Source organism: Phyllopteryx taeniolatus, chromosome 5 (assembly GCF_024500385.1).
Source record: "Phyllopteryx taeniolatus isolate TA_2022b chromosome 5, UOR_Ptae_1.2, whole genome shotgun sequence".
Classification (NCBI taxonomy): Eukaryota; Metazoa; Chordata; class Actinopteri; order Syngnathiformes; family Syngnathidae; genus Phyllopteryx; species Phyllopteryx taeniolatus.
The window spans coordinates 10,003,092-10,030,452 of record NC_084506.1 but is presented as its reverse complement, the minus strand read 5'-3'; the positions used below and the strand labels follow the sequence as shown (position 1 = coordinate 10,030,452).

General features: G+C 45.9%; 2 protein-coding genes and 1 long non-coding RNA gene across 11 annotated transcripts in view; 1 reads left to right on the top strand and 2 right to left on the bottom strand.

Annotated features, from left to right (window-relative positions):
* The window catches only part of LOC133477627 (serine/threonine-protein kinase WNK1-like), a 36,599-nt gene extending 35,665 nt beyond the window's left edge, over positions 1 to 934 (bottom strand). For 4 of the 6 annotated variants that reach the window (XM_061772566.1, XM_061772572.1, XM_061772570.1 and 1 more), the window contains exon 1: positions 353 to 510. The gene's annotated coding sequence lies outside the window, so the exon portion shown is untranslated. Of the gene's footprint in view, positions 1 to 46; positions 259 to 352; positions 511 to 731 lie in introns of those variants that run through there. The other 2 variants (XM_061772567.1, XM_061772569.1) reach the window with 2 other exon arrangements.
* A 2,579-nt stretch (positions 935 to 3,513) lies between these two features.
* On the top strand, positions 3,514 to 27,098 carry LOC133477734 (ELKS/Rab6-interacting/CAST family member 1-like). Of its 4 annotated transcripts, none has more exons than XR_009788463.1 (20): positions 3,514 to 3,945; positions 6,051 to 6,818; positions 8,064 to 8,252; positions 11,763 to 12,054; positions 12,404 to 12,531; positions 13,000 to 13,074; positions 13,157 to 13,312; positions 13,524 to 13,691; positions 13,870 to 14,037; positions 14,321 to 14,458; positions 14,686 to 14,826; positions 15,012 to 15,152; positions 15,261 to 15,454; positions 17,134 to 17,269; positions 17,344 to 17,475; positions 19,599 to 19,759; positions 20,144 to 20,291; positions 21,159 to 21,254; positions 22,434 to 22,600; positions 23,147 to 23,283. XR_009788463.1 is itself a non-coding variant. In XM_061772807.1 (20 exons), exons 2-20 carry the CDS (start codon positions 6,270 to 6,272, stop codon positions 23,282 to 23,284), a joined length of 3,336 nt encoding a protein of 1,111 aa, XP_061628791.1. In that variant the 5' UTR covers positions 3,520 to 3,945; positions 6,051 to 6,269; the 3' UTR covers positions 23,285 to 27,098. The 4 variants fall into 4 exon arrangements, 2 of the variants coding, with proteins under 2 accessions (XP_061628791.1, XP_061628792.1); XR_009788464.1 differs by lacking the exon at positions 23,147 to 23,283 and adding an exon at positions 21,391 to 21,494 and having other exon boundaries at positions 22,415 to 22,555; XM_061772807.1 differs by having other exon boundaries at positions 3,520 to 3,945; positions 22,415 to 22,600; positions 23,147 to 27,098.
* LOC133477735 (uncharacterized) lies at positions 14,314 to 15,081 on the bottom strand. The gene is made up of 3 exons (XR_009788465.1): positions 14,943 to 15,081; positions 14,674 to 14,811; positions 14,314 to 14,450 (listed from the first exon to the last, which is right to left on the bottom strand). It is a non-coding gene; the product is annotated as an uncharacterized LOC133477735 (long non-coding RNA).
* Positions 27,099 to 27,361: the final 263 nt, after the last annotated feature.

Here is a 27,361-nt window from a genome sequence, read left to right as displayed (position 1 = left end):
TGTGTGCGTGTGTGTGTGTGTGTGTGTTGATAAACTGACACTTCACCTATTTGTCACTCGTCCGGTGCAACTACGTTTCCTCCCGGCTCTTTATATGACGACGAATGCACTTTAAGCGGCAACATTTTCAAAGACACAAAGCCTGAAGGCGCAACCGGCTCTTTGTTAGCGTCTGAGCACCGAGCTAGTTAGCTCCTAGGAGCTAATCCCGTTTTCCCGGCGGCCTAACCAGTCAAACGTCACGTCGCCTAGTTTAAACAGGATGCCCCCCGCCGTTAGCGTTCCACCATAGCCTAGCTGGCGTATGTACATCTATTGTCGAAAAGCGGACAACAACTATCGATGGCGTTACCGTATCGGGGTCCGGTTTCCATCCCTGAATGATTACCACGGCGAGCCGGGTACATCCGACCGGTGCAACGCCGGCTGGAAAGCTACCAGGTGGGCAGGCCGGCGGTGACAAGTAGCGTCACTTAGCTTAGCGTGCTAACCATTAGCGAGGCGGGTCTTGCAGATGGCCCAGAGCTATGCTAGACCCGCCCCCCTTTACATGCCCCCGCCCCCGCCCCCACCCCCACCACAGCACAGCACGATTCAACGTAGGCTCTATTTGAAATGTCAACAACAAAAATACTTGAATTTTTATAAGACACACGGTTACATTTCTACTGTATTCACGGAGCTGCTAGTCGAGTTCGTCTTAACGAACCGGTAGATAGACGGTGACCTACCTCGCATCCACCACACAAGCGGCATTGAAATGCTTCTCGCGGCGGGAGTCGTCTAAAAATGAATACATGGTCGGTATCCGAGTATTTGACAGAGAAACCGGCCCAGTGTACCAACAAACTAAGACATTATTTTGGTCCCCGAAAATCCCCCAGCAACGCAGTTCCTTCGTATTGACGGAGAAACGGGGGGGTTCCGTCTGCGCATGCGCGAGTGCCCAATGACCTCATAACCACCGCGCGTTCACATCCCGAATTGCAAGATGAGTTCAATCAAAACGTTTACATTCACCTCGTCACGGAGCATCGTTTACAAATGTTCAGTTGCCATAGTGTTGCTGCTACCATTATTTATTATTATTATGAGGAAAACGACCGCAAATCATCCTTTTTTTTAAAATGGGGGTTTCTTTGCTGCGTAGTTTCAAATGCACGCAATGGGCTTTTATTGCATGTGAGGCAATACTGGGAGAGCGGGTGACGTTATCTTTTGAAAATGCTTCGCAGAATTGACATGACGGTTATAACGTGCAGTCGAGATCAATAAAGGGGGCGTCTTTTTCTAGTTGAACACTACTCCCTGCTGGTGGATGTTTAATAAAACACGCTCCTTGTTTATTTTATTGAACGCAATAAATAGCACAGATGGTCAATGTTCAAAAGTGCATAAAGTTACAACTACTACTATTTTTTTTTATTCTAATACGGTAGGGTATATTTGTTGAGTACAGTTCACTTGTTGCTAACTTTTAAGTATAATACAATTGCATTTAACCTTTTCAAACTTTTCTTTACATACATTTTTTTCAACTTATGAGCAATACATTAATGTTTAAGTATTTTTTTTGCTATAAAACCACAGTGTTGATGTTCAAGATGTGGATAATGCTATAGTGGCTTAAACTTTTTTTTTTTTTTTTTTAAATCCAATATACCGGTAGTATATTTAAGTACAATTAAGTTGTATTTCACTTTTAAGGTCAATACAATTGGATTTAACCTTTTCAAAAGGTTTGTTTTCATTTCATTATATTTTAATTTCATCATTGTTTAATTCCAGGTTTTTATTTGTTGTGATGTTCAAACTCTGCATTACGCTACAGTGGCTTAAAATCATTTTAGATATATTTTGTATAATTAAAGCTTCCATCTCGTTTTTTATTATTAACACTTGGGGCTACTATGCTAATGATTTTTGATATTGGTCATGATGGTGGTACTCCACAATTTTCCACCAAGTGCCACCTCAAAAAATACTTAGCCTTCCAATATGACCAACATTAAAATACAGTAGCGTAGTAGATAAACAAGTCAGTTTATATTCTTAAAAAGTACATTGAATATGTTGTAATCCACTTATTACAACAATATTGGGGGGGGGGGGGGGGGGGGGGGGGTAAATCATCTCCACCTGCTAGCTTGTCTCAAATATAGACCAAAAATGGCATTTGGTCTTACCTTTATTTGAATATATAATATAAAGTCCACGCGCCTGTGCTTCTCCAAGAAGATCTCCGTCACTCAGTCATAAAAATCCTCCTTTGCCTTCATTTTTAAAAGTCTGGCTGCTTCAGTGGAGGCTTTGCAGTTTGGTGTCATGAAATGCTTTTGAAATTTTGGGCAGTCGACAAACCAGGAAAAGCTAGCTCAGCGAAATGGTGAAAACGAGCTTTCATCTGAACACTGATGTTGTCTGCAATGCTGCAATCTGAAACTTGCCTTGTATCTCTGTCGGCATGTATTATTACATCCACAGTGTCAGGTCAAGCGCGGTGCATTTTTTATTTCATTTTCTTGGGCTGAAATCGCTGCTAGAACGTGTCAAACGAGTCCTGCTGGGTTGCGGATTCGTTCACAGCAATATCCAATATCAAACACTTTGTTTTGCAGCGCTGAAAAGTGCAGCAGTTTTACTGAAAATGTTCTCATTGGCCATCATTCAAAAGCTTCGCGTTGTGGATGCTGATGCTGATGCTGATGCTGATGCTGATGTTGAGCCCGTGGATATCATTGGATTGAAATAGGAAATCAATATAAAGCATGCACCGGAGAATGAAAATGGAGAAGCATCTCATGTAATTCTTAAGGATTTCATTTAGGGAGGCTGAGCTTCCCCTGATTGCACATCCCTGCTGAATAATGTTATGGTTACTAAACAAGTTACCTTTTTCTTGTGTGTTTGTTATGTGGGGACCCATCTGCACGCACACAACAACGTTTTGAAACTACCCCGCTCGCTTTGCCTTGAGTGTCCCTGTTGTGCGGATGGCCGTGCGTTGCATGCAGCAATGCTGTGAATTGTTCTCAGTTTTTGGACACGTGTTCAGCACTTACATTCAAACATAGTTCATGTATTTGGAAGCAAAACACGAAAAGGACTTTGGTGCGACTTTGATTATTTTATTTTGTTTTTGTGTTCCCATGTCAATAATCGAAGCTACCCATGGCCTTCAGAATCCGCAGCGCTGGCCGATGTAACTTATACTACAGTACTGTGTATTTGTAATGGCGCTTGAACCCAGGAGATTTCAAATTCGTCCTCACAGGGCCAGCTCACTGGCTCTCAGTGACGTCGGCATTTTTCTGTCCTCTGGTTGGTTGGTCAAAACAAAACTTGTTACAGCCAATTTCGACTACACACATTAATAATAAGCATCTATGGTGAGTATGTATTATTCGCGACGGGATAGTTTTGGTATTAAGGGGTGGATTAAGCCGCGTGAGTCCCCAGTGAAAGACCGGAAACCAAAATACACCACCCGCCACTCATAAAATGACAGTAATGTACCTAATGTTGTGGCCGTCTCCTTCTCGTGACCGCGCACGTTGAAACAGAAGCGTGGCGAGGTTAGCGTGTCGGGAGCGCGCAGCGGAGGCTTGCTGACGTCACCGAAGCGCCCTGGCTGGCTCTTGTGAGAAGAAAAAAAACGAACAAAAAAAGATGGCAAAATCTGATAGACAACTGTCGAGCTACTAGCATCTAAAATCACGGCGTTTTGCCGTCGAATGCCCATTGTGTCAGCGTTAGGGAAGCGCTGCTGATTTTGGATGCTAGCAGAGGAAGAAAGCTAGTTTATTGCAGAGGTTCTCACCACTGGCTATTGTGTTGTTAGTAGCGAGGAAAAAAAGAAGAAGAAGAAGCAGAAGCAGCGAGCACCTACACGGATCACACCGGCCTCCATATGTCACAGTGAACGCGCGTTGACGGGAATGACAGGTATGTAAACGCCCTCAATGACAACCTAGCGCGTCTAAAATGATTCATACAAAATACTAAATGCTGCTTCGATTGTAAGGGCGGACCCGTCTTCGGTGTCGTGTGGGATTGTGCCAAATACAAAAAGCTGCCCTTCTGCTTTCATAGGACATTTAGAACGTGTGTTGACTTGAGATAAACTAACTCAACGACAGTCGAGTGTTTATGTATTTGTCCATTTGTACAAGGAGGGAGGTTATTTTTTTCCCTCCCCCCTCGCCCCCTTTCCCTCCCTTCGTAAACGTCAGCAAAGCACATCACGTTACATTTGGTTCCACCGCTTATCATCCATCATACCTAATGAGTTTTGAACACGAAAAAAACCCCAAACCAGCTAGTTGTGCGTTGATCAAAATGGGGGAAATGTTCCATATTTGCAAGGGAACTGTGGTTAGCCGCTAGCGAGGCCACGCAGGCTGAGGGGTGACACAAAATCCAAGCACACCCTGTCTCACCCGCTACGGATGGACGGGAGGATGCGGGAGAGGGTTGACGCTACCCCAAAAATGAATGCACTCTTGTCACATCATGCATCTTTGACCTTTGCTAGATGGACGGGGGAAAGAAAGGTGAAATGTGATCACACCCTCCTTAAACACAACACCGGGTCGGGTTCAGTTGCAGGACTCAGTTGCATGGATGCAGATTAGTAAGAGGAAGGTGAAGTAGCCCAAATTGTCGGGCCTGGACATAAAGGCACCTGAGATGCATTTTCTAGAGATGCATTTGAGTGTGGTACTTTGCCACTTGACATTCTTCACCTTGATTTTTCAAACAAATTCATCAGTGTAGTTAAAGGTATACAAAGCGTTTATAGATCGTTTGTATATGGAATATACGTGTAGAAAAAACAAAAGAAAAACAGCGAGTTGAGAAAGCAAAAAGGAAACTTGTGGATTGAACGGATGTTTGACTAAATGTGTCCTGCGATCGGCCGGCGGCCAGTCCGGGTTTGTACCCTGTGGATTGCGTAAAGTCAGCCGGGATAGACAGTGTTTCCCTTTTTGTGAGCGTGTGATTGCCTTGGCCACGGCTGGCCAATTGACATTGGAGCAGCGTTGCAGAAGTTGCAGCCTGGCAAGACGTTTTTCTGTCCCCGACTGCAGTTCAGTGACAATTTGAGAAGCTTTATGGCTGTTACGCTCCTCCAACGCGTAGTTCCGTTTGGTACAAAGTTCAGAGGCTTCAAGCGGAAGATTATGACGCTCAACAACCCGAAATCAGTACGGCTTAAACATTCTCAATGTCCGAATGGAGACATTCTGCAGAATGGAGCTTTTGTCGATGTAGTGTTCCAGTGCAGCCCTCCCTCCGCCTGCGCTAATAGTTCAACGTGTTCAGCAGCGGCGGTGGTGGTTAGGGGCAGGGCTTCCGCTGCACCATTTGTCAAGAAGAGAGCCCATTTCAGGAAACTTGCTGTGGATAGCATGCATTTTGCTACATTACACTAGTTGCAGCAGTGTGATGGCGCTGAACCGCAGTCGGGGACAGACACATCTTTTTTGCAACGCTGCTCCAATGTGAGTTTGGTGAGCCATGGACAAGGGAACGACACGCTTACAAAAAGTGCAACGCTTAAGCTGTCAAATGCTCATGGCCTCACGTCTGCCCGAATGATACCTGAAACGAAAGGAAGTTTATAGTGAATTTTGGGTCACCCTATATATACAAGTACTGTATTGAAATCATGACGATCTCGTCTGCCCGTACTCGCGATTCAGTGTGAAATCTGGGCCTGTTCAGTGGAACACAAAGCTATGATTCTGTTGTATGAACGGCAACAGGTGGATACGCGGGGTAATCGTAGCTCGTGACATCTAGTGGAAGCGCATTGACTTGTTCTGCCTGTCACTGTACGTTGTTGGCATAGATAGATGTACCGACATATATTATTCATATAAAACATAACATTTTTGGACACCAAAAAGTCCAATTGGATAACTTAGCAGTGGTTGGGAATGGATGCATGTACAGAGGTACCTAATGTTGTGACTGGTGAGTGTACATGCAATCACAATGCATACAAAAGCGCCATTTACAGGAAAGGACTGTTCCATCTTCTGCAGATCAGCGTCACATTTAGCATCGGCTCCTGTCGGAAACGGGACGTCTGCTTATGCCGCCTGTCGGTCGACGTGGAGAGACTTCTTCAATCATGAACATTGTGCCTTTGGCCTTCAGCTGAGCAACACCAATCCCAAGCGCAAAGCTGCGTGATTATTAGCAGACGCGAGGAAACCAAGCCCACTTTTGCTGCTAGCCTTGAGTCCTCTGTTCAGGAGAACATGTATGGTAGCGCTCGCTCTGTTGGCAGAGGCGATGCCAACCACAGCGGCGGGAGGGATGCAGGCGGGGGTGGAAATCAGGGATCCGGTCGCTCCCCTCGCCTCCCTCGCTCCCCCCGCATGGGTCACCGTCGCACCAACAGCACCGGCGGCAGCGGAGGAGGTCCCGGAGGCCCGGGAGGCAAGACGCTCTCCATGGAGAACATCCAGTCTCTCAACGCGGCGTACGCCACCTCAGGACCGATGTACCTGAGCGACAATGAGGTGGCCGTGGGGGAGCACGTCCCCAAAAGCGGAGGCGTGGCAATGACCACCATGGGACGGCAGCGAGTGACCTACGGATCGAGGAGCGGCGGCGGAAGCGGCGTGGTGGCGGCGAGCACGCCCAACATCTCCGCCTCGGTGCCTTCGAGCGCGGTGCTTCCCGTGGGCCTGATGGCGGGGGACGCTTTGGCTTTTGGAGACCACCACATGGCCTCCACGGTACCCCATTCTTTAAGGCAGGCAAGGGACAACACCATACTCGACCTTCAGGCCCAACTCAAAGAGGTATTTCTCCCCTTCTTCATCTTCATCAGATGCCCTCCCTTGATTCAATGCGGGTCAAATTAGCAATCAGCTAATCAATTGCAGGGGGTTCTCGATTTACGACGATACCGACATGCAACATTTTGTCGTATAGGGATTATGAGCGTATTTACTGTTTTTAAAAATGTCTTTCATATTTATGGCGTAGAAGTGTTTTTCATATAATTATTGGCTAGGAATTTGACCGAGGTTCCGAATGGCGCAGCGTGTCAACATTGTCACGTAAGAATAGAGAGAAGGAATGCTCAGGGGCCGCCATGCTTACCATAGTTTTCCATTTAGGGAGCACTTTTTTTCAGAGCCAGGAGAACGACAAATACTTTTCTTCAATATGGCCTAAGCTTCACTCAGATATAGAACCTTTGAGAGTAGCAACTTTTCATGACTGATATTTGAACATCCAATTGCATGTTTTTTCACTTAAATGTAGCCAGCAATCAAACACAAGGCCTTTTTTCGTTACGTGGCGTCTCAGTCTGAACACTAGTGGGCACTATGTAAAAGGAGTACCTAGAGAGATAAGAGGAAGACGAGCAGAGTCTGGTGGCTAGACTACCAGTAGAAAAACGGATGCCATGTTACCTCTGCGTGTTAACTACAAAATAGCGAGTCAAAAGAAATAAAGGACGTACCAAGTTAAACTAAACAACTGAAGTGATGCTTTATCACACCATCGCTGACTTCTCGTTATGCGATGTGCCACGTCGCCGTGCTTCGTCCGCGTCAGTGTTGTGACGGGACCGCGGCCGGCGCATTTCATCATCCATTTTGCGACGCATACAGTCATTTGCAGCCGGCTCCAAAAGGTGTTGTTATCCGTGTTTACCTTAAAGTATCTCCGCAGGACGTGCACAGTATGTCAGGCCGGTGAAGTGGTATTGGCGTCGGAGCATTTTTCCAAGTACAAGTACAAGTACAAGTATCGGCATTGATATTAGTATTGGTATCTGCGTCCCTAAATATTTGGATGAAAACCTCTTGTGGAATATAAATATGAAAGATTCAAATGAAGAACAGCAAGTTCAGGGTTAAGTAAGCGGATCTCCTGGTGCCGCGTGACCATTTTTCTTATCCCACTGCTCAAACTAGTTCACTGCGCGCTGTTCGGAACCTCGAAATGTCGTATATCGGGACCGTCGTAAACCGAGGACCCCCCTTTTACGTGCAATTATTGACATCTCGTGTGCTTTTATCTCCGTGTCTTAGGTTCTGCGAGAAAACGAGTTGTTGCGGCGGGAAGTGGAAGTCAAAGAGAGCAAGCTGAGCTCGTCCATGAATTCCATTAAGACATTTTGGAGCCCGGAGCTGAAAAAGGAGCGGGCACTCCGCAAAGATGAGGTGTCGAAGATCTCCGTGTGGAAGGAACAATACCGTGTGATTCAAGACGAAGCTCAGGTGAGTTTTCATACATTTCTGACTTGAATATCTTAGACCATGGGTATCCAACTCACTTTCATCGCAGGCCATTTCCTAGTTAGGGTTTCCTTCAGAGCGCCTTTATGACTGTGAAAATCAAATAAAGGCATAGAGGGTTGAAACAATTCATCAAATAATTTGATTACAAGAAAGGTCAAAGCAAAATCTCTGCATCGAAGCTTCGCAAGATCAAGCACCACTGCCTGTTGAAATCAGTTGGTGCGATGGCAGCGAACCAGTTCGGTGCTGCATCTACCATGCAAGTTGAAACTCTACCATGCAAAGCAAAAGCCATGTATCAACCACACTCAGAAACGCCGCGGGGTTCTCCGGGCCCGAGTTCATCTGAGACGGACTGACGCAAAGTGAAAAAAGGTGCTGTGGTCTAACGACTCCACATTTCAAATTGTTTTTTGAAATCATGGACGTCGTGTCCTCTGGGTCAAAGAGGAAAAGGACAATCCGGATTGTTATCAGCACATCGTTCAAAAGCCAGCATCTGCAATGGTACGGTGATATGTTAGTGCCCATGGCATGGGTAATTAATGGGCACCGTTAATATTGAAAGGTTTTGGAACAACATATGCTGCCATCCAAGCAACGACCCTTTTCTTGGATGTCCCTGCTTATTTCAGCAAGACAATGCCAGGCCACATTCTGCACCTGTTACAACAGCGTGGCTTTGTAGTACAAGGGTGTGGGTACTAGACTGGCCTGCCAGCAGTCCAGACCCGCCTCCCATTGAAAATGTGTGCGGGCACATTATGAAGCGCAAACTACAACAACGGACACTCCAGACTGTTGAGCAACTGAAGTTCTACATCAAGCAAGAATGGGAAATAATTCCACCAACAGAGCTTCGACAATTAGTGACCTCAGTTCCCAAACACTTAAAAGAGAGTGTTGTTAAAAGGAAAGTGACGTAACACAGTGGTAAACATGGCCGTGTCCGAGCTTTTTGGGAAGGTGTTGCAGGCGTCAAATTCAAAATGAGTGAATATTTGCAAAGAAACATGAAATATCTTGTCTTTGTAGTGTATTCAGGATTTGCAAATCATTGTATTCATTTTTTATTTTTAAACCTGACCATGCTTGTATTGCGTTTAGATTTCTAAATGAAATATGATGATGATGTTCTTGAGTTCGACACATTTCTGAGACAATGCGAAATGTACATTTCCTACAGCCAGCTCGAGCGTGCTTAACTGTCTCTTTGTACAGGTTGCAGGCAGTTTTGACGCATCTCGTTAGCGCTCTTCTATACGTATGCAGCGATATGCTCCTGCGGAATGGATGAAATAGGCTGCAAGTCTCATGCCTGCTTTAGCGTCTCTGTTTGTTATTGTTCAAGATGCGTTACTATTCCCCAAAAGAGTTAGTTCTCTGAACTTGAATAATATATGTTGGTACGTCTATCTACATCTCTCTGAATGATGGTAGAGCGAGCCAAGCGGAATTGAAAGGAAGTATAGCCATCTTTGTTGCGCTGGGATCCTTAATGAAAGGGCAGATGTCTCTAATTTACCCCCACTGAGCCGCAGATTCACTGTGGACTCGTTCCAGTGATGCCCGAGCAGCTGCGGTTGTTGTCATTTCAAGAGGTTTGCTTTCAATTGGCGGCCTCCCACCCTGACACACACGCACCTTCAAGGCGTTTCCCCCCCCTCTAATTACAACTGCTGTTTGTTTACTTTTCATTTGTTTTATCTTGACATTTTTGAAAAACATCTTTCATCTTCTCCTAAAGCATTTTCCTAGTAATCTGTACACTCATTCCTTTCCTCTTGTAATGTTACCTATTGGCACAATGATAAAATGAAATAAATGCTGTCTTTCTGTTTGGTGTACAAAACAGTTGTGGAATAAAGCATTGATATTTTTGGAGTGTCTGGCTATGAACGCTGAACTGCAGGGCAAGTTTGTTGTTGGGGACTAGCGGCGTCACAGCAGTGACTCAGCTGTAGTCACGGGATAGAAAAGGCGATAAAAAGGGAGGTTAGTGTGAAGATAGATGAAAAGTATCGGAGGTGAGAGATAAGGAGGAGGAGGCCGAACATTGTGCATTGATGGGATTGTTGGGGGCAAGGGGAGGAGGTGCAACAAACGAAGAGCGGAGGTTGAAAGAAAGGCAGACTTGTCGCTTTGTTGTGCCTTGTGAAATGGCTCACCGTGTCTTGGGACCAGCGTGCGACACGGCCTCGCTCCATTTACGACCTGGCGGCAGCGCCAAAGGCCGCAGACCACGCAACGCTACGTTGGCCTGATTGGGTTTCACCACCCGCCTCGCTCTGGGCTGCGCAATGTAACACCGCTCACAAATGCGTCACTCAGGGATGGCCCTGCTGCTGTCTGGATCCGAGGCCCGCATTTGCTCATGTTATGACCTCGCCGAGCCATTTGTTGAACGCTAAGGTAATTAGCAGCGCCTCATCCGCAGCACGACGAGAGCTCAGAGTCCAAGTCAAATGTCCGAAACCATTAAGAGCGTAACCGAAAGTTTCAAAAGAAATACACCTCTAAATTTACACAAGAACCATGAGAATTCTTAAAACAGAACCTGTAATGTTAATCAAAGGTATTATGATGGAAACAGTTTGACCCCAGTCATGGATCCATTTATTTTCCAGTATTTCCTTTGGAGAACATTCCTAAAAAATGGCTACAACTAGCATCTCTAGCAATGGATTGTGTTCGACTCTACTTTGTATATGAGAAGACTCAAAATGGTAGTCGGCCCCTGTGTTAAGCACTGCGTCAGCCTACATGAACCAGGAAGTGGCCGGCCAACTAATATTGCGATGGACAAACAAGTGCAAATCGTTATTAGTTGTGTGTGTGTGTGTGTGTAAAACAAAGTACACGCGGAGCAGCAATCGAGTGCTCATGCACAAAGCCTTGCGCAAAACACAAACCTGTGTCGTCTGTAATGGCCCTGCCAACTCCCATCGTTTGTGCCTCCGTTCCAGATACGGCCATATTGGCTTACAGTGCTACCAAACTTTATGAAATAATGAACATTATTTTTTTTACTTTTTTTCAAAAGTTACTAAAAACATCTAAGCCCTAGATGGGAAATCCCTTTCTTCAGCAAGCCTCATCCAACTGCGTGTCGTGACCACTTTCTCCAATGACGGTCGGCTAGCCGCTTGAGAACAGAGATGGAAATGGCTTAGGCCTGGTCCACACGTCATGATTTTTTTACTCTTAAAAGATGCAGATCAAGTTAAAAAATCGGCCATTGAACAGTTTTGGGCAGCTTTGGGTGTTGTCAGAAAGAGCGTTAAAACTAAGAGCAAATAGCTGAGGATAGGCTCCACAGAAGAAAACCAGAGCAGGGGAGTGCGCGAATATGCAAGGGATTACTGTACCCTGCTTTAGAAGGAAAGCTGGAATAGGACAAACAATCAGCTGCGTTAACCCGTGGTGAAAACGGTCGAACTGTTATCGCTCGTTGCGTCTGATGCATTGTATTTTTTCCCCTTCCCGCAGCATCTCCAGATGACCGTGCAGGCGCTCCAGGATGAGCTGAGGATCCAGAGGGACCTGAACCAGCTGCTCCAGCAAGACCCCGCCGGCCAAGGCCGGGACCTGGCCCTGGCGTCGGAACCGACAGAGGAGAACTTCAGACGGCTCCATTGCGAGCACGACCGGCAGGCCAAGGAGCTCTTTCTCCTCAGAAAAACTTTGGAGGAGATGGAGCTGAGGATTGACACGCAGAAGCAAACCCTGGGGGCCCGTGACGAATCCATCAAGAAACTCCTAGAGATGTTGCAAAGCAGAGGTGGGTGGGAGATGTAGAACACCACGTCGAGCTAAGCGTTGTTTACAGTGAAAGAATTGAATATCTGGCGTATTGAAGATATTTATGGCCAGGGAAAACACTTGCTCCCTACTGGTTAAGATTGCAGCTTTTATGCCTTCATGGTCTGTCAAAACCCAAAAAAACCCCACATTTGACGGCCTGAATTTATGGTGTTCTTCTATGAGTCTTGACAATATTTCCACCATATGTTGCTGCATGTGTATTGGAGACATTTAAAGCATCATCTCCTTCAATGATACAAAATCTCTCCTCGCCCACAGGGTTGCTGCCATGTAAGCGCTCCTATTACAATGGGCTGTGTTTTCAGGTCCATCTGCTAAGGCATCAGAGGAGGACCAGGAGCGCACCAGGAGGCTGGCGGACGCAGAGATGCACCGGCATCACCTTGAAAGTTTACTGGATCAGCGAGACAGAGAGACAACCGCATTGAGAGAAGTAATGCCATGTTCGACTTCGGGAAGCCAACGCTATACTGAACTTCCACGTTTGTTACTCAGAATAACGCTGCCGTACGTCAACATTTTGACAATCTTCAGTACATTGATACATCTGTGGCAGGTGAACATACTGTAGCTTTTTTCTCCACTAAGTGTGCCGTACATACACTATCTCTATTTTCCTCATAAAGGTGTTGATTTACTCAAATGCAGAGAGTGTGTGTCTATTAGGGCTTTACATATTTGTATTTCTCATCCTGACGGGAACAAAAGAGGTCTATTTTAATTTAGGTTTTCATTTATTTCAAGTCGATGACTCGATTCGAATAAGTTGTTAATGGAGGCGTGATTGGTGGCAACGCAAAGAGGTGTGAGCGTTAAGTACCATACGCTTGTTTGTCCCTATAAGTAACTTTATGCAGATTTGGTTACACAGGATTATGAAGTAAATCTTGTCTATCAACAGGAGCTGCATCGCAGATATGAGGGAACACCAGAGTCCACCAAAACTAAGGCTTTACAGACGGTCATCGACATGAAGGTGATGATCTTTTTGCATTAAAAGAACTGAATTCCGTGGATCCTGTCGTGCCACTTGTGTTGCACCCTCTTCGTCACCCCAGGATGCGAAGATCAACTCGATGGAACGCAGCCTGAGGGACATGGAGGAGGAGCTGCTCATGATGAAGTCGAACGGACTTCTGAGCTGTGAGGAGCGTCAGGAGGAGATGAAGCAGATGGAGGTCTACCGCAGCCACACCAAGTTCATGAAGAACAAGGTCGGACAAATTCCGGGGTTTTTAGTGGGGGGAAGTTAGAGAAGTGGTTTATGAGGAGAAGGGTTGCTCAATTCTGGGAATTTTCCAAGTTGGAAACTTTCCACGGGAGTTAACAATAACTCAATTGACTTTATTCCAAACCTTAACTTCCCAGCGCTTCGCAAAACTTCTAAGGAGCTGTTGTTGATTTTCCTGTCCACTCTCCACCCAGATGGAGCAGGTGAAGCAGGACCTCTCCAGGAAGGACACTGAGCTGCTGGGCCTGCAGACCAAGCTGGAGACGCTCACCAACCAGTTTTCAGACAGCAAACAGCACATTGAAGTCCTCAAGGAGTCCCTTACGGCCAAGGAGCAGAGAGCTGCCATTTTACAGACAGAGGTACAGCAGAACCACAATCAAAGCACGGCTTATGTTATCCGGCGTACGCACGTCATCGGCTGGCTAAAAATGTCTGAACTTGTTGAAAACGGAGCATGTTTTTTTTTTTTTTTTAAACATCTCCATGTGAGTGCTGCAGTGACAGCCACTTGTAAGCGCTCTATTCTTTCCTGGTCAGGTGGATGCCTTGCGTCTGCGCTTGGAAGAGAAAGAGGCCACTCTGAATAAGAAGAGCAAGCAGATCCAAGAAGTGTCCGAAGAGAAGGGCACGCTCAGTGGAGAGATCCACGACCTCAAGGACATGCTTGAAGTGAAGGAGCGCAAAGTCAACGTGCTCCAGAAGAAGGTGATTGGAGCTGAAGGTCCATAATGTGAACACTTAAAGGTTGCGCATTGGGGTGTCCAAGCTTTGTCCTCTGAGGGTAGGAAAAAAGGAAGGATGGAAGGCTCGCTTTGACATTCTTCACCTTGAATTTATTGAACAACGTTCAAACCAATCCATCAAGCAATTATGTGTATTTTTTATGTCCAAAAAAATGAACGGCAGGCCAGAAATGGCCCCCGGGGCAGTAGTTTGGACACCCATGTTCTCCACCTTTTGAAGACTGTATATGCTCCTCCCTCTGAAGATTGAGAACCTGCAGGAGCAGCTTAGGGACAAGGAGAAGCAGATGAGCAGCCTGAAGGAGAGAGTGAAGTCTTTGCAGGCCGACACTTCCAACACGGACACTGCTCTCACAACGCTGGAGGAGTCTCTTGCTGAAAAGGTAACGAATGAAGGCATTAGCACGCACCTGGACGCTAAATAAACACCCGCCGCCTGCATTAATACACCAAATAATCTATGAATACAGAAGCTGTGAGTTTATATTGGCATCAACATTGCACGCTGGAAAAGTGAAGCCTGCATGAATTTTCAAAGCCATATGTGATCTATTTTTATACGCGGATGTCTGGATCGGGCGGGTTTTATTACCGCTACCGTTTGTTGTAGGAGCGCATCATCGAACGACTGAAGGAGCAGCGAGACCGAGACGACCGAGAGAAGACGGAGGAGCTGGAGTGCACCAAGAAGGAGCTGAAGGAGCTGAAGGAGCGGTTGACCTTACTGCAGGGAGACCTGTCAGACAGAGAGGTGTGATAAATAAGCACAAATGCACTGAGAGGGGTGGTGGGGGGGGGGGGGGGGAACTGTTTCAAAGCAACAAAAAAAAAAAAACGTCTAAAAAAATCTTTGGAGTAATTCCTAACTTCTTTATGAGTCGTCATGGTTGCTGTGCCGGTTGAATCAGGTGGAAACGCTTTGCTTCGTGTGCTCAGACGTCTCTGCTGGACCTGAAGGAGCACGCGTCATCGCTGGCCTCCTCTGGCCTGAAGAAGGACTCCAAACTCAAGAGTCTGGAAATTGCCCTTGAGCAGAAGCGGGAGGAGTGTCTCAAACTGGATAACCACCTCAAGAGAGTAAGATGGCCATTTGCTGTTCTTTGGATTGACACCATTTGGTATCATGAGACCACGGCGGAGCGCAGGAAAAGGCACATCCCGTTTCTCTCTCTCTCTCATTCCCAGGCTCAGAATGCAGCTCTGGAGGCTCAGGCCAACACCGAGCTGGCGGAGCGCATTAAGAGCCTGCAACAGGAAGTGGTCCGCCACAAAGAGGATTCTGGGAAGGCGCAAGCCGAGGTGGACCGCCTCCTGGAGATCCTGCGGGAAATGGAAAATGAGAAAAATGACAAAGACAAGAAGATCAACGAGCTGGAGGGGTGGGTCTTTCGTTACATTTTTCAAATTCCCTCCCATGAACATTTCTGGGGGAGAACTTGGACTCACTTGCCGAAAAACCTTCGGTTCCAATAAGTGCGGTAGAAAAAAAGCCTGCCTTTTTCATTGTTGTATGTGTACTGTTAGTTTACAGTTGGGTAAATAAACACCTCCTTTGATAGATACATGGATTTGAGTCACCTCGTGAAGGAAACTAAATGGTCAGAGCGGCAATTTTCAGATGCATACTCTGCTTCTAATAATACAGACACAACCAACGCAGTAAAAACAAATAAAACGGCAGCATCACGGAGGAATTGAAAGAAAGAAAGAAAGGGTCATCTAATCCAAACACAGTCTTGGTTGCTATGCGGTAGTAACTTGATTGCGTCAATCACAATTGAGAATCAGCATCTTTTTGCGTTTTGTTTTGTTTTGTTTTTGAAAAATGCGGCCCTTCTGTGACTTCTCAATAGTTACTTGATGAAGTGTCCGGTGAGTAATGTCATTGGTCGGTCATTGTTTTTCGAAGGCAGTCTCTGTGTTGTTAAGCAGCTCAACCAAAGCTGAGAGCAATTCACGCGAAAGGGCAAAATGGGAAGACCCTGACCAACTTAATGATTTCTCACAATGATTATGGAACAGATAAATATCAACATGCAAGGCCTTATTTCTTTACATCGCTGCCAGTGTTACTATTTTCATTCCTAGCAAATCACAATGTGAGCTATTTTCAGAACAGCACATTGGCCGGCTGAACTCAACTTCCTACTGGCGCTTTTTCTATTTGACATGTTGTTGTCGTTGTTGTTGTTGTTGTTGTTGAGATCGTTAACACTAGAGCACAAAACGTGATTTTACTTCTTGTGCTTTCCTTCCCCTAATATGTACACGTCCTCTTTGAATTCTCTCTTTGCTTTTTCAATGGAAATCCTTCGCCGTGACAGTTTGGCCTCCAGGTTGGTACATCTCCTCACTTTGGTCTCACACCTTTGCGTCGTCATTCACAACAATGAATACCTTTTATTTTTTGTAGAACCTTGCCAAAGCATGACTTTTGAAAAGGTCTTTATGTGGACCAGTAGTTCTTGTCAAATCATGAAGAAGAGTTGCATCAAATGGATGCAATGTGAACTGAACCAAACTTTTTTGCTGGTATTGGACCCGCAAAGAAATGTATGTCCAACCTCCTTTCCTCACTTCAACATAGTGTTTAGGCACCAAGCTGCCTCAAGATGATAGCAAAGCACTACTTTTATATTAGACAGGGCTTTGGCCTGAGCACAAAATCTTCAAGTAGGCGACCTTGTGAGTTAAAAGGAGGATCCCGTCTCACGAACCCGCAAATGTACTTCCTCTGTTGTGGGAATGCTAGCAGGTGGTTACACAGGTAATGAGGTAGCTTTCACCATGTCGTAGAAGAGCTTTTATTCTCTGTTCCGCCTCTCGTTATACATTGCTGGCATCGATAGATTTGTTGTAAACTGGATCATTTCCCCCGGCAATCCTGCTGATCTCTGACACCCTAATGTTTCTCGCTCGGCACGTCGGTTGGGGATCACCGTTACGGAGAAAGCTGATTATCGGGGGGAAACGCTCATATTTGTGTAATCGGAATTTCCCGGGAGTAACCCAGCTGATGCCGTCGTTGTCCCTCTTTTGCCCCCCCCCCCCCCTGTAGGCAAATGAAAGACCAGACAAAGAAGGTCGCATCGCTGAAGCACAAGGAGCAGGTGGAGAAAAGTAAGAATGCTCGGCTGATGGAAGAGGCCCAGAAGCGCGAGGACAACATGTCTGAGAGCTCCTCGCTGGTGAAGGTGAGGCGCGTGCGTAACTCGGGCAACAAACCCTTCGCACGAACGCGCTTCGATCGCCGACTGCCGCTCGACAGGACTCTTTGCGTCAGAGGTCGGAGCGCATCGAGGAGCTGGAGGAGGCGCTGAGAGAGAGCGTGCGGATCACCGCCGAGCGAGAGATGGTGCTCGCCCAAGAGGAGGCTGCCAGGTCTCTGCAGGAGAAACAGGTACAGGCGCGGCTCGCGCGAGATCCGGCATCCCGAGGAAAACCGGCGGCGTGCTCGTCATCCTTTTTTTCAATTGACATCCTTCCTCTGTGCTGGCCGCCACTCCTCTTCTTTCAGTTCCTTTGTCATCTTTTTCTCTCTCCTTCTTCTCCCTCTCTCCGCTACTCACCGCCTGTCAGAAGTACTCACTCAATGCAATGCATGAGTCCAAGGTCGCCCACTTAAAGTGGTCCAAGGTATGAGCCCTGTATGTGTATGTGTATGTGAGAATCTCGTTCAGAGGTGACAGAGCAACAACACCTTCTGCACATATGCAGCCTGAAAGCGACTTCTAGGAGTTCTTTGTTGTACAGTGCCCCCCCATTTCACCATTTGTAAATGGCTTTTTTTGGGAACCTATTCTCTTTTCAGGCCGAAGCGCTGTCTAATATAAACGTATTTGTTTTCGGCGTCATCACGTGGCATCACTTGGCACCAAGGAAGCGAGTTGAAGTGAGGAGAAGCGTGACGTAGTAGTAAGTAGGACTTTGCCGCCATCTTGTGGCATACATAGGCAATTGTTAACCTTCTTCGGGGGAACGCTGTTATTGATTGACATTGTGTTGGACTTGTTGCTGTCTACTTGTCATGTTTGTTTACCTGCTGCTTGTTTATAAAACCTCCAGTGTTTAGGAGTCAGCCGGGACGCAAACGGAAAAGCAAAATATGAATTTTCTGGTCGTCTCACGAGTACTAAAACTCACTGAGCACAATGTTAGGTACACTAGGTACACAAAATCTAAGAAGAGCTACATCCCAAACATGTTCCCCGTTCGGGCATAGCGTTTGTTTGTACGGTTGTCGTTTGGGACTGTGAGGGCTTTTCCAACATTTTGTCCGTTAAAGCCAGTTGAATGTTCCACATATTTGAAATATCTCTTTGTAAGATGCAGTATTACAAACAATAACATAGTTTGATACATTTCACTTTCTGGGCGGGATTTACCCTACAGGTCCAAGTGCCCAATTCCGATTGAATGCATGCATCGGTCTATTTCCAAGCACATTTCAAGTGACACAAATCTGGTACGCGTCGCCTGTGTTTACGCCGACTGAACATGTTGAACAACCCGAATTTCAGTTGGGTACCGTGACTTACGAGTGACCCAACAGTTTGAGATTTGGTTTCGAGACAAAAATGTGAGTTTTATGGGCGATAATGGTGGCAGGCAACTTCACAGCAAAATAGAAGCCAAGTGCTTTTATCAAGTTGTTCATTGCCACTCACAGTTGAGGTCTACTGAAAACCGAAAGAAAGAGAATTACGCGTGTATTTAACCCGACACTGCATACCAATGGCTGACAAAAGTCCGCTGGCTCAATACTAACTAACACGTGCTCGAGACGGGCTAACGGAACTAGTAACGATGTCAGATTTATAACCTTTTAAGCAATGGATGTCTGAACACAAACGGTGCAGCAACACATGTAGACAGACCATAGAAAATAGCCACAGGCATGTATTCTTTCACTTAGTTGTGAAACTCTTCTATGTGTAGGCATGTGTTATGCTGCGGCAAAGGCACACACATCAGAATGGCCCGCACGATGAATGCATGGAATTGAGATGCACAAACTGGTTAAGTCTTTACATTCTATTTTATGTTATTACTCCATAGTGGTTATAAAGTACAACACTGTAGAGTGATTTTGTTATTAAGACATTCCAACGTGTTGTGTTGGTTTTTCATGGGGAGCCGGAATGGAGTCGTGGCATTTCCATTGATCGATTTCAAGGGAAAGCTGGGCGGCTGCCCTGACACGTCTCCCAACTGCGCGAACCGTGTGAGAAATGAACCATGTGGTGTACATGCAGCCTCATTTAGTGCCAATCTAATGCATCTTCCAATGATACAACAGATAACTAGAATTCAGCTATAATATGCTATTAGAGTCACTTTGTGCCTAATTAAGTGTCCGGTGAGCGTCTAGAAGCAGCAAACACCAGGTAAATACAACTTCCACCGTGACCGAATGCTACTTCGCTCACCCGTTCCACCTCCACACAAAACCAAAACCTGTCTTGTCAGAGCGGTTGTATAATTTCATTTTTAACTGATGTGTGTGTGTGTGTGTTTTTCAAGATGGAGGAGCTGCTAGGGGCCATGGAGAAGGTGAAGCAGGAGCTGGAGTCCATGCGGGCCAAGCTGTCGTCCACCCAGCAGTCTCTGTGCGAGAAGGAGGCCCACCTCACCACACTGCGAGCCGAGCGCAGGAAGCACCTCGAGGAGGTGCTGGAGATGAAGTAAGGACTCAGCGCAGAGCAGGTTATCGATTGGACAACGTTACCCGGTTCCCGCCGTCCCCAGCTGAGCTGGCCAGAGGGTTTTGGTGCCACGAATAACGCACCGGTCCCGCTGGACTTCCGTACTGTAATGTCCTCACGTGCGGGCAAGGAGAGCCACGGGCGCCGATGCCGGGGAGAACGCTCAAATGAAAACACAATGAGAACACTCACGCGCACACACGCGTGCACACAGACGCTACAATGCGTACACAATTTTAGATGCATTTTATGTTTCATGTGCGAGGTGTAAAGCTACACAAAATGTTCTCTATATATCGCAGGTATTTAAGTTGGCCGAATGGCGACACGGCAGACGGCTTGTTTCACTCTCTCCCCCGACAGGCAGGAGGCGCTGCTGGCTGCCATCAGCGAGAAGGACGCGAACATCGCCCTGCTGGAGTTGTCGTCCTCCAAGAAGAAGAAGACCCAGGATGAAGTGTCTTTGTTGAAGCGAGAGAAAGATCGACTGGTGCAACAGCTCAAGCAGCAGGTGGGTGGGACAAAGTCGGGATCGGTGACTCAAATCCACCGCGGATGAAACTCATTGCTCCATCAAAAATAAAACACAATTGAAAAGTCATACAATTCTAGTCATACAAATGTACGATTTTCTCATGAAAATATGCTTCTTTAAGAAACAAACACCGTGTTTCGACCCAACTGTCCCAGTCCTTGTGCCGGCGGTCTGATGGGATTTGAACGGACTCTCCGGCTCTCAGCGCAAAATGCGTAACACGGATCGGGTGCACTTTCACTCCCTCCAAAACATTCTGCTCCGTGTCGAAGGTTGTCGTCATTCTCGAGTGCTCATTCCAGCGAGACTTGACGAAGTTATGGAACAAATTCCACTTATTTGCATAGACTGTACTGTATTTGACATTATTACAAACAACCAAAATTGGAAACCTTCGCAAAGGGGTTACAAAATTGGTAAATTGAGGAATTGTATTCAGTCGGAACTGGTGACCTTTGGGCAATCTCTACACATTCACGTGTGGTTAATGCATTTTGTTCTATCTCCGGCAAAATCCATGAATAGCGTCCCTGCACTTGTTCTCAGGAGCCCCCGAGGACTCCTGCGGCAAGTGCCGCACTTGCCGAGCTAACTGGAATTGGATAAATAATCGGTGTAGAATTGACAGTTGAAGTGAATCCTATTTAGCCAACTGAAAGGTAGCATTTTGGGATGCCAATTGGGATGCGCTGTATTTTTTCCTTTGAATCGATCGCCGAGGTATCGGATTAGGACTCGATGTCGGCAGCTCCTCCAGATTCAATGCAAAGATGTTTGATTGGGACATGGCAAATCACGCAATTCCAATCTTCTTCTTCTTGTGTTTCTGCGGCTAATGGTCAGACTCAGAACCGCATGAAGCTGATGGCGGACAACTACGAGGACGAACACCTGCAGACGGCCCCCGACCAGACAAACCACAAGCCCTCCCCGGACCAGGTAGCGCACGTCGCCGGCGGCTTTCTGTTGTTTTGTTTGTCCTTGAGCGCAAAAGGTCACGATGTTTGCTGGTGCTCAACTTTGTTCCAAATGTTCCTCCCTAACGCTGCGCCTGGCTTACGTCACGGCCCAACAGGACGATGAGGAGGGTATTTGGGCATAGCCAACATTGTGCCCGCCCCACCCCACTCTCTCTCTCTCTCTCTCTCTCTCTCTCTCTCTGCCACTTTGTTCCGAAGGGTGAGCTCGTCTAAAAAAATTCTTCCAATTTGTCACTGCGTCGTTGCACCTTTTTACTAGCCATTCGTCTTGTTGTTTTATCCCGCCGTGAGCGTTGCTGGTCTCAAGTGCTTTTTCCGTCGATGATGCGCTCTGCGTGTCTGCATGCGCAAGGCTGCCTATGGCAAATAAAGAGGTTTCTATTCCTCGGGTTGGACAGAACACCCCGGATTTGCATGTCGATGTGACCCTCGCAAAAAAAAATGTTTGCCTTCTGATCAATAACGATGATGGTACCAGAACACCTAAGTTACTTATCGATAAATATTTTTATCGGTGAAACAAACATTGGCTCTGATAAAGATTCAATTGAAAAATCAAATACGTGTTTCCGGTCTCACTGTTTTTCAGTTGCAACTTACTCGTTTCTTTTGTTGACCTTCAACTTCATGGCGGTCGGTAGCAAGCTCAAATTGAAACAAAGCCCGGCGGAAAGGCGACCATCGAGCACAAGGGCGAAGGCTGACATCGCAACGCGGGGCTACCTCGACGTACGTTTTGCGAGTTACGAGCCATCGCTTGGCGTGTGCCAGAATTTGAGCTCCTGGCCCCTTAGACACACGTGATCCAACACGTGAATACTGCAGTATGTAAAAGCAGTTCAAAAAGTTGACGTTTATGTTCTATTATGTTTTGATGGCCTTTGTCTTGATTGACAACTCACTGGAGAAAAAAACGAATCCAAATGAATGATTGTATTTTACTTTTCCTATTTTCAGTGCCTCTACTTGTTTCGTCGCTAGTGTTCTGGCTCCATGTAGTGTTTTTAATTGGACGGCGCTCAAATAGTTTCTTGGGAAAACGGCGATGCTTACGTGGTCATCACGTTCGCCCGCTTAAACAGAAGCGTTAACATCTCCCCCCCGCCCCCCCCCTTACAGATGATAACCCCTGTTGTAGCCCTGTGCCAGAACCGCAGCAAGCTCAAGCTCTACATCGCCCACCTGACCGACCTCTGCCACGACCGCGACCCGAGCATCCTCGGCCGGCTCACGCCGCCCGCCCACTACCGCCGCGGCGACCCGGACGATTGGGAGGAGGAGCTCCCGAAGATGACGGCCGAACAGGTGGAGGAGGAGCGCCCGATCCCCGCCGTCATCTCGGGGAGGATTTACGCCGCGCGGCTCAAGTGACGCAATTCTGTTTTTTAACTTCGTGAAAATTGGATAGCTTAAGATTGGAATCAACCTTTTTCAGATGCGAGTGCAGCGTCACATTTTGTACATAATAAGCAATTAAGAGACTCATTTGGAAAAATCGAACTTTTATGGAAAAGGCCTTTGAAATATTGGAAACCCCTTCTCAGTACAAACTACGACCATCCCAAAATATCTGTAGTGCTCTTGGAATGGTTCTTATTAGATTTGGCAAGTGTACCTAATGTTGTGGCCAGGAAGTATATTCTTTTTTCAAATTCTCCCAAATGTTTGTGCGTCCAAGGAGAACACAGAAAGACTGTAGCTTTATAAGCCAATAGCAGGTCAAGTCCAAAACGATATGCACCAAATCACAATGGGCCGCTTGCGCCTGCAGTGTAAATCCGGCCGAAGAGCAGAATACGTGCGTTGAGGATAAAACCTGTCGAGACTGACCCTGTGCCTTCCGGTGTCCAGTTGGAGAAGGAGCTTGAGCTGTGCGAGAAGGAAAGCGCCGACCTGCAGGAGTACGCCAACTGTGTCCTGCAGCAGATCGCCGACCGCTGCCCTGACATCTTGGAGCAGGTCGTCAACGCGCTGGAGGAATCGTGCTGACCCCGCGGGAGCGGCTCGGAGGTGCTCGCGTTTCACCTCCCGCCTTTACGAGGCCAAACCCACCAAAACTCCCCTGAGACTGCTTTCCTGTCCCATTTCCGCACCTTCATGTGTTAAGACACAAGTGGGGGGGAAAAAAAAACCAGCCCAATATTTTACATAACACAACATGATTGCGCAATTTGAACTTCGAGGGTCAAACACATTTCATTTTTCTCCAGCGCTTGACTTCTTTCGCGTCGCAGGTAACCGGAGCACGTCCCGGATTGGACTTTGGAGTGCACCATTTAGACAAACACCCGCAGTCACGCCTACGGACAATTGAGTCTTTCAAGAATAGCAAGATTAGATGATGAAAAGCCACTAAAGGGAGTAGGAAGGACTGCCCCGACAAATACTTCGCTCTCCAAGTACCACCGTAATGAGCGACGTTAACCTAGCTTAGTCGCGTAAGTCATTTTAAACTTAGTGATCCCAAATCAATAAATACAAAATCATGTACTTGCTAGAAATATGACGAAATAAAGTAATGTCGTGGGTCAGGTGGTAGGTTTTATTCCTAAAATGTAGTTTTCATATTATTGTTCCTGTAACTTGTGCACAATTTGAACATTCAATGTTGAAAAAAATGTGCGCTTCCACGAAGATTCAATGCAAATGTTTCCTGCGTAAAAGTTGAAATGTAAACCAAGCTCTGTGACATTATGCGCACTTTGAACATTTCATTCAGTCATTCGTTTTTGTGCCACACTTTAAGAATGGCCGGTCCGAGTGTTGCAACAATCAACCCAAAAGAGTTCTCACTCACAAGGGCAATTCAAAGTCAAACTTTCACAGCGCATTTCCCGCAAAGTTGTGGCCCAATTCAAAATCTCCGCTGTCTTGAGATCTCATACTTGAGCACAAAGTCTGAAAGTTTACTGAATGGCGGCACGCACGGTGGAGTCGAGCACATTTCTGGGACCGTTACGCATCTATTAAGCTTTTGTTTTCCAAATTGTATTTTTGGAATGAAAAGGGCTCGATCGGTTGTTCACGCGGGACAGGAAAGCACTCCTGCGGGCTGCTGGCGAACCGTGGGAGTCAGAATTCCGCCGGTGGGAAAATCATTCCATCCGTGAGCTGCGGCTCGTTCGGATCGGATCCGCCGGGACTCGTCCGGCTCAGGGGCATGCCGTCCTTTTCGAGGAGACATATTATGCTTTTTTTGTTTTTTTTCCTCTCCACAATTGAAAAGGGGTCTTCATCGAAGCTCGCTGACATTCTTCGACTTTTGTTAAGATGATGACCACAGCGGCAGTTGAGCACGCGGGGAAGCAAGCGGCTATACGGCGACGCTTCGAGATGCGAGTTTAAAAAAAAAAAAAAAAAAAAAAAAGTCCTGACACTTGTATTTCAAATCCTCTTTCCCCTTTGAAATGAATGCAAATCCCTTGAATCCATTCCAGCCTCCCAAGCAAATTCAACAAAAAGGTTTCCATCCATCCATTTTCTTTACCGCTTATCCTCACTAGTGCGACAATGAAAACTTTGTAAAACCAAACAGTAAATGTATGACGCAATGAAATTTAAAGAAATGAGACAGTGTTTGCCACATTTTTAGCTTTGATTCAATGGACATTGTGCTGCTCCTCCTGGTGTGTGTGTGCCACCTGGTGGCAGTATAATACAGATATACAATACTGTGCATGGAGGCAGTCTCAACTCTTCTGTAAGCTGCAGTAATATTAGTTGATGTCTTCACATTCACTTGTATTATCTGATTGTGTCACCATGTTTTTGTCGGTGGCATTTTTCAGAGCTGGAACCGATTGAGGGCATTTGCCTTCATTTCACTGGGGAAATTAGATTTTAGATACCAGTCAATTGCGTTTCGAGCTTGGTCACAAAACAAATTCAACTCATAAGTCAAGGTTCCACTGTGTTTCTATACAAGACATTAAATCGTCAATTTTCATAATATGTCCCCTTCAATGTAAGGATGAGCGAGAGGGAGAGAGAGAGAGAGAGAGAGAGAGAGAGACAATTCAAGCATTTTGAATTTATTTTGTCAGTGGTTTTGCACATGGCGTCCACTTGTTATGTGGTATGCAATGTTTCTTTGGAGAACGTTCTAGTGGCCTTGGAGCATGCGAGGGACGGGGGGAGTCGGTTGCAGACCTAGCCTACGGATGTGTGTTCCTCTGTGCTATTGGTGCTATCAAGGCTTGATGTAAGAATTTGTCTCCGTTGTCCGTTGTGCATCAATCCAAAGTTCCTGTTCGAAGTCCCACAATGACCAATGTTCAGTTGGACAAAATCAAAACAAAAAAAGCAAGCAACGGCTCCCTACTTTTTTTTTTTTTTGTGATTTGATTTTCCAGTGATCTCTTCAGGGCTCTTTCAATTAGACTTTTTAAGATCCGTTTGTAAATAACGTGATATTTTACACGTGCCGTGACTGAATTGAGGTAATTAAGTGGGCCGTGTCGTGTGTTCTTTTTGGAGACTTTAAAAAGCAGTGCTGTTGTCTACTTTTGTCACAAAGACAAAACGTGTGTGAGTACTGCTGACTTAAGTATGGAGAATCTTCTACAGAAATATATGACTATAAATGCATAGATATGTATAAATGTTACCTGTATGGCTATACATTGAATGTCTGCACAGAATCCCGATGAGCGAACGGCTCCCGACAGAAAGTGACTTGGGGTCGCCGGGGAAAAGAACATTCGAAACGTTTCCAAACCGCGTGATTGTTTGATGGGGAGAGAGTACTTTTTGTGTTTTTGTTTTGAATCTTTCATGCTGATTGTCGCTGAGCTCCGTGTAAGCCTGACATTAGTGTCAAGCTCTTCAGTTCAAAGTCCCGACACCCCCCGAAAGGGGGCAGTTTGGACTTCAAACCAAACCGTTGTGTACGTTTTGCTTTTTTTTCTAGGGCTGCATTGATTCATTGAATAACGTGAGTCATTTGTTTTCCAAAAAAGGGCAAAGCTAAAATCTCTGCCTTGAAGCGTCGCACACGCGCTGCCGATGGCCAAAGGTCACCCCGAGTCACTCAACGTGGACTGGCTCATGAGCGAGGCACCTAACAGCCCGCCAACTTGACGCTCTGCACCTCACATGCAGGTTATTCTTTCATAATACAAAATCCATTTTTGGCCGATTACCCTATTAATCGTTGGGATCATTTGTTGAATACTTGATTCAAAAAATATTCCGTGGCTGCAGCCCTGCACAGAAGGGTACAAAGTGATGGGAAAAAACATAACCAGAAATGGAATTTCGGTTCTGTGAACAGCTTCCAATTAAAATATGTCAGGCATCTTCAATGAGTGGTTTGACGTCATTGTTGTTCTCCCCCCCGCCCACTGTGACAGAATGTTAGTGAAAACATTGCCCGCTGAGTTCCTGGAATAATAGTTGTTTAATGAGAAGTCTGCTATAGACTTTCTTCTGTGGAAATGACAAGTTCACTGTTGGACTTTGGACGTTCCGCTGTACTGTACCGTGTGGCAGGCCCGGGAAGAAAATGCGTCTCCATTCAACTACTTGTGTGTGCTTCATGAATCGGAAGGTGGACTCCCCACCACAGTGACCAAGTGTGTGTGTCCTTGCATTTGCCTTAATGTCTCATCTCGTCTGTTGAGGAATTCAAGTGACTTTATTTTTCAATTTTATATTATTACTCATAGGAATTCCTTTCTTTTTGGCATTTGTAGAATAAATGTGTTCTACTTTGGATTTGTTGATTTGCTCAAAAGAAAACCCGGCCATGTTTGTGAATTGTTTGGATTTTGTATGTATGTATATAAATAAATTATAAGCCTTGTTCATGTTTTTGCTGAAAAACACTTCCCTGTAATATATGTGTGTGTGCATATATACACACACACATATATATATATATATATATATATATATACACATACATACATACATATACACATATATATATATATATATATATAGATACATATACACACACACACTTGCATATATACACACACATATAAGTAAATATATATATATATATGCACAGGTATACATACATTTAAATTACATAATACACATGATGTAACTGTTCAAAAACTG

Coding starts and splice junctions, on each gene's coding strand:
- LOC133477734 (XM_061772807.1), top strand. CDS start 6,270: ATGTATGGTAGCGCTCGCTCTGTTGGCAGAGGCGATGCCAACCACAGC. Junction 12,055..12,403: donor AGAGATGTTGCAAAGCAGAG/GTGGGTGGGAGA, acceptor CTGTGTTTTCAG/GTCCATCTGCTAAGGCATCA. Junction 13,313..13,523: donor CCAAGTTCATGAAGAACAAG/GTCGGACAAATT, acceptor CTCTCCACCCAG/ATGGAGCAGGTGAAGCAGGA.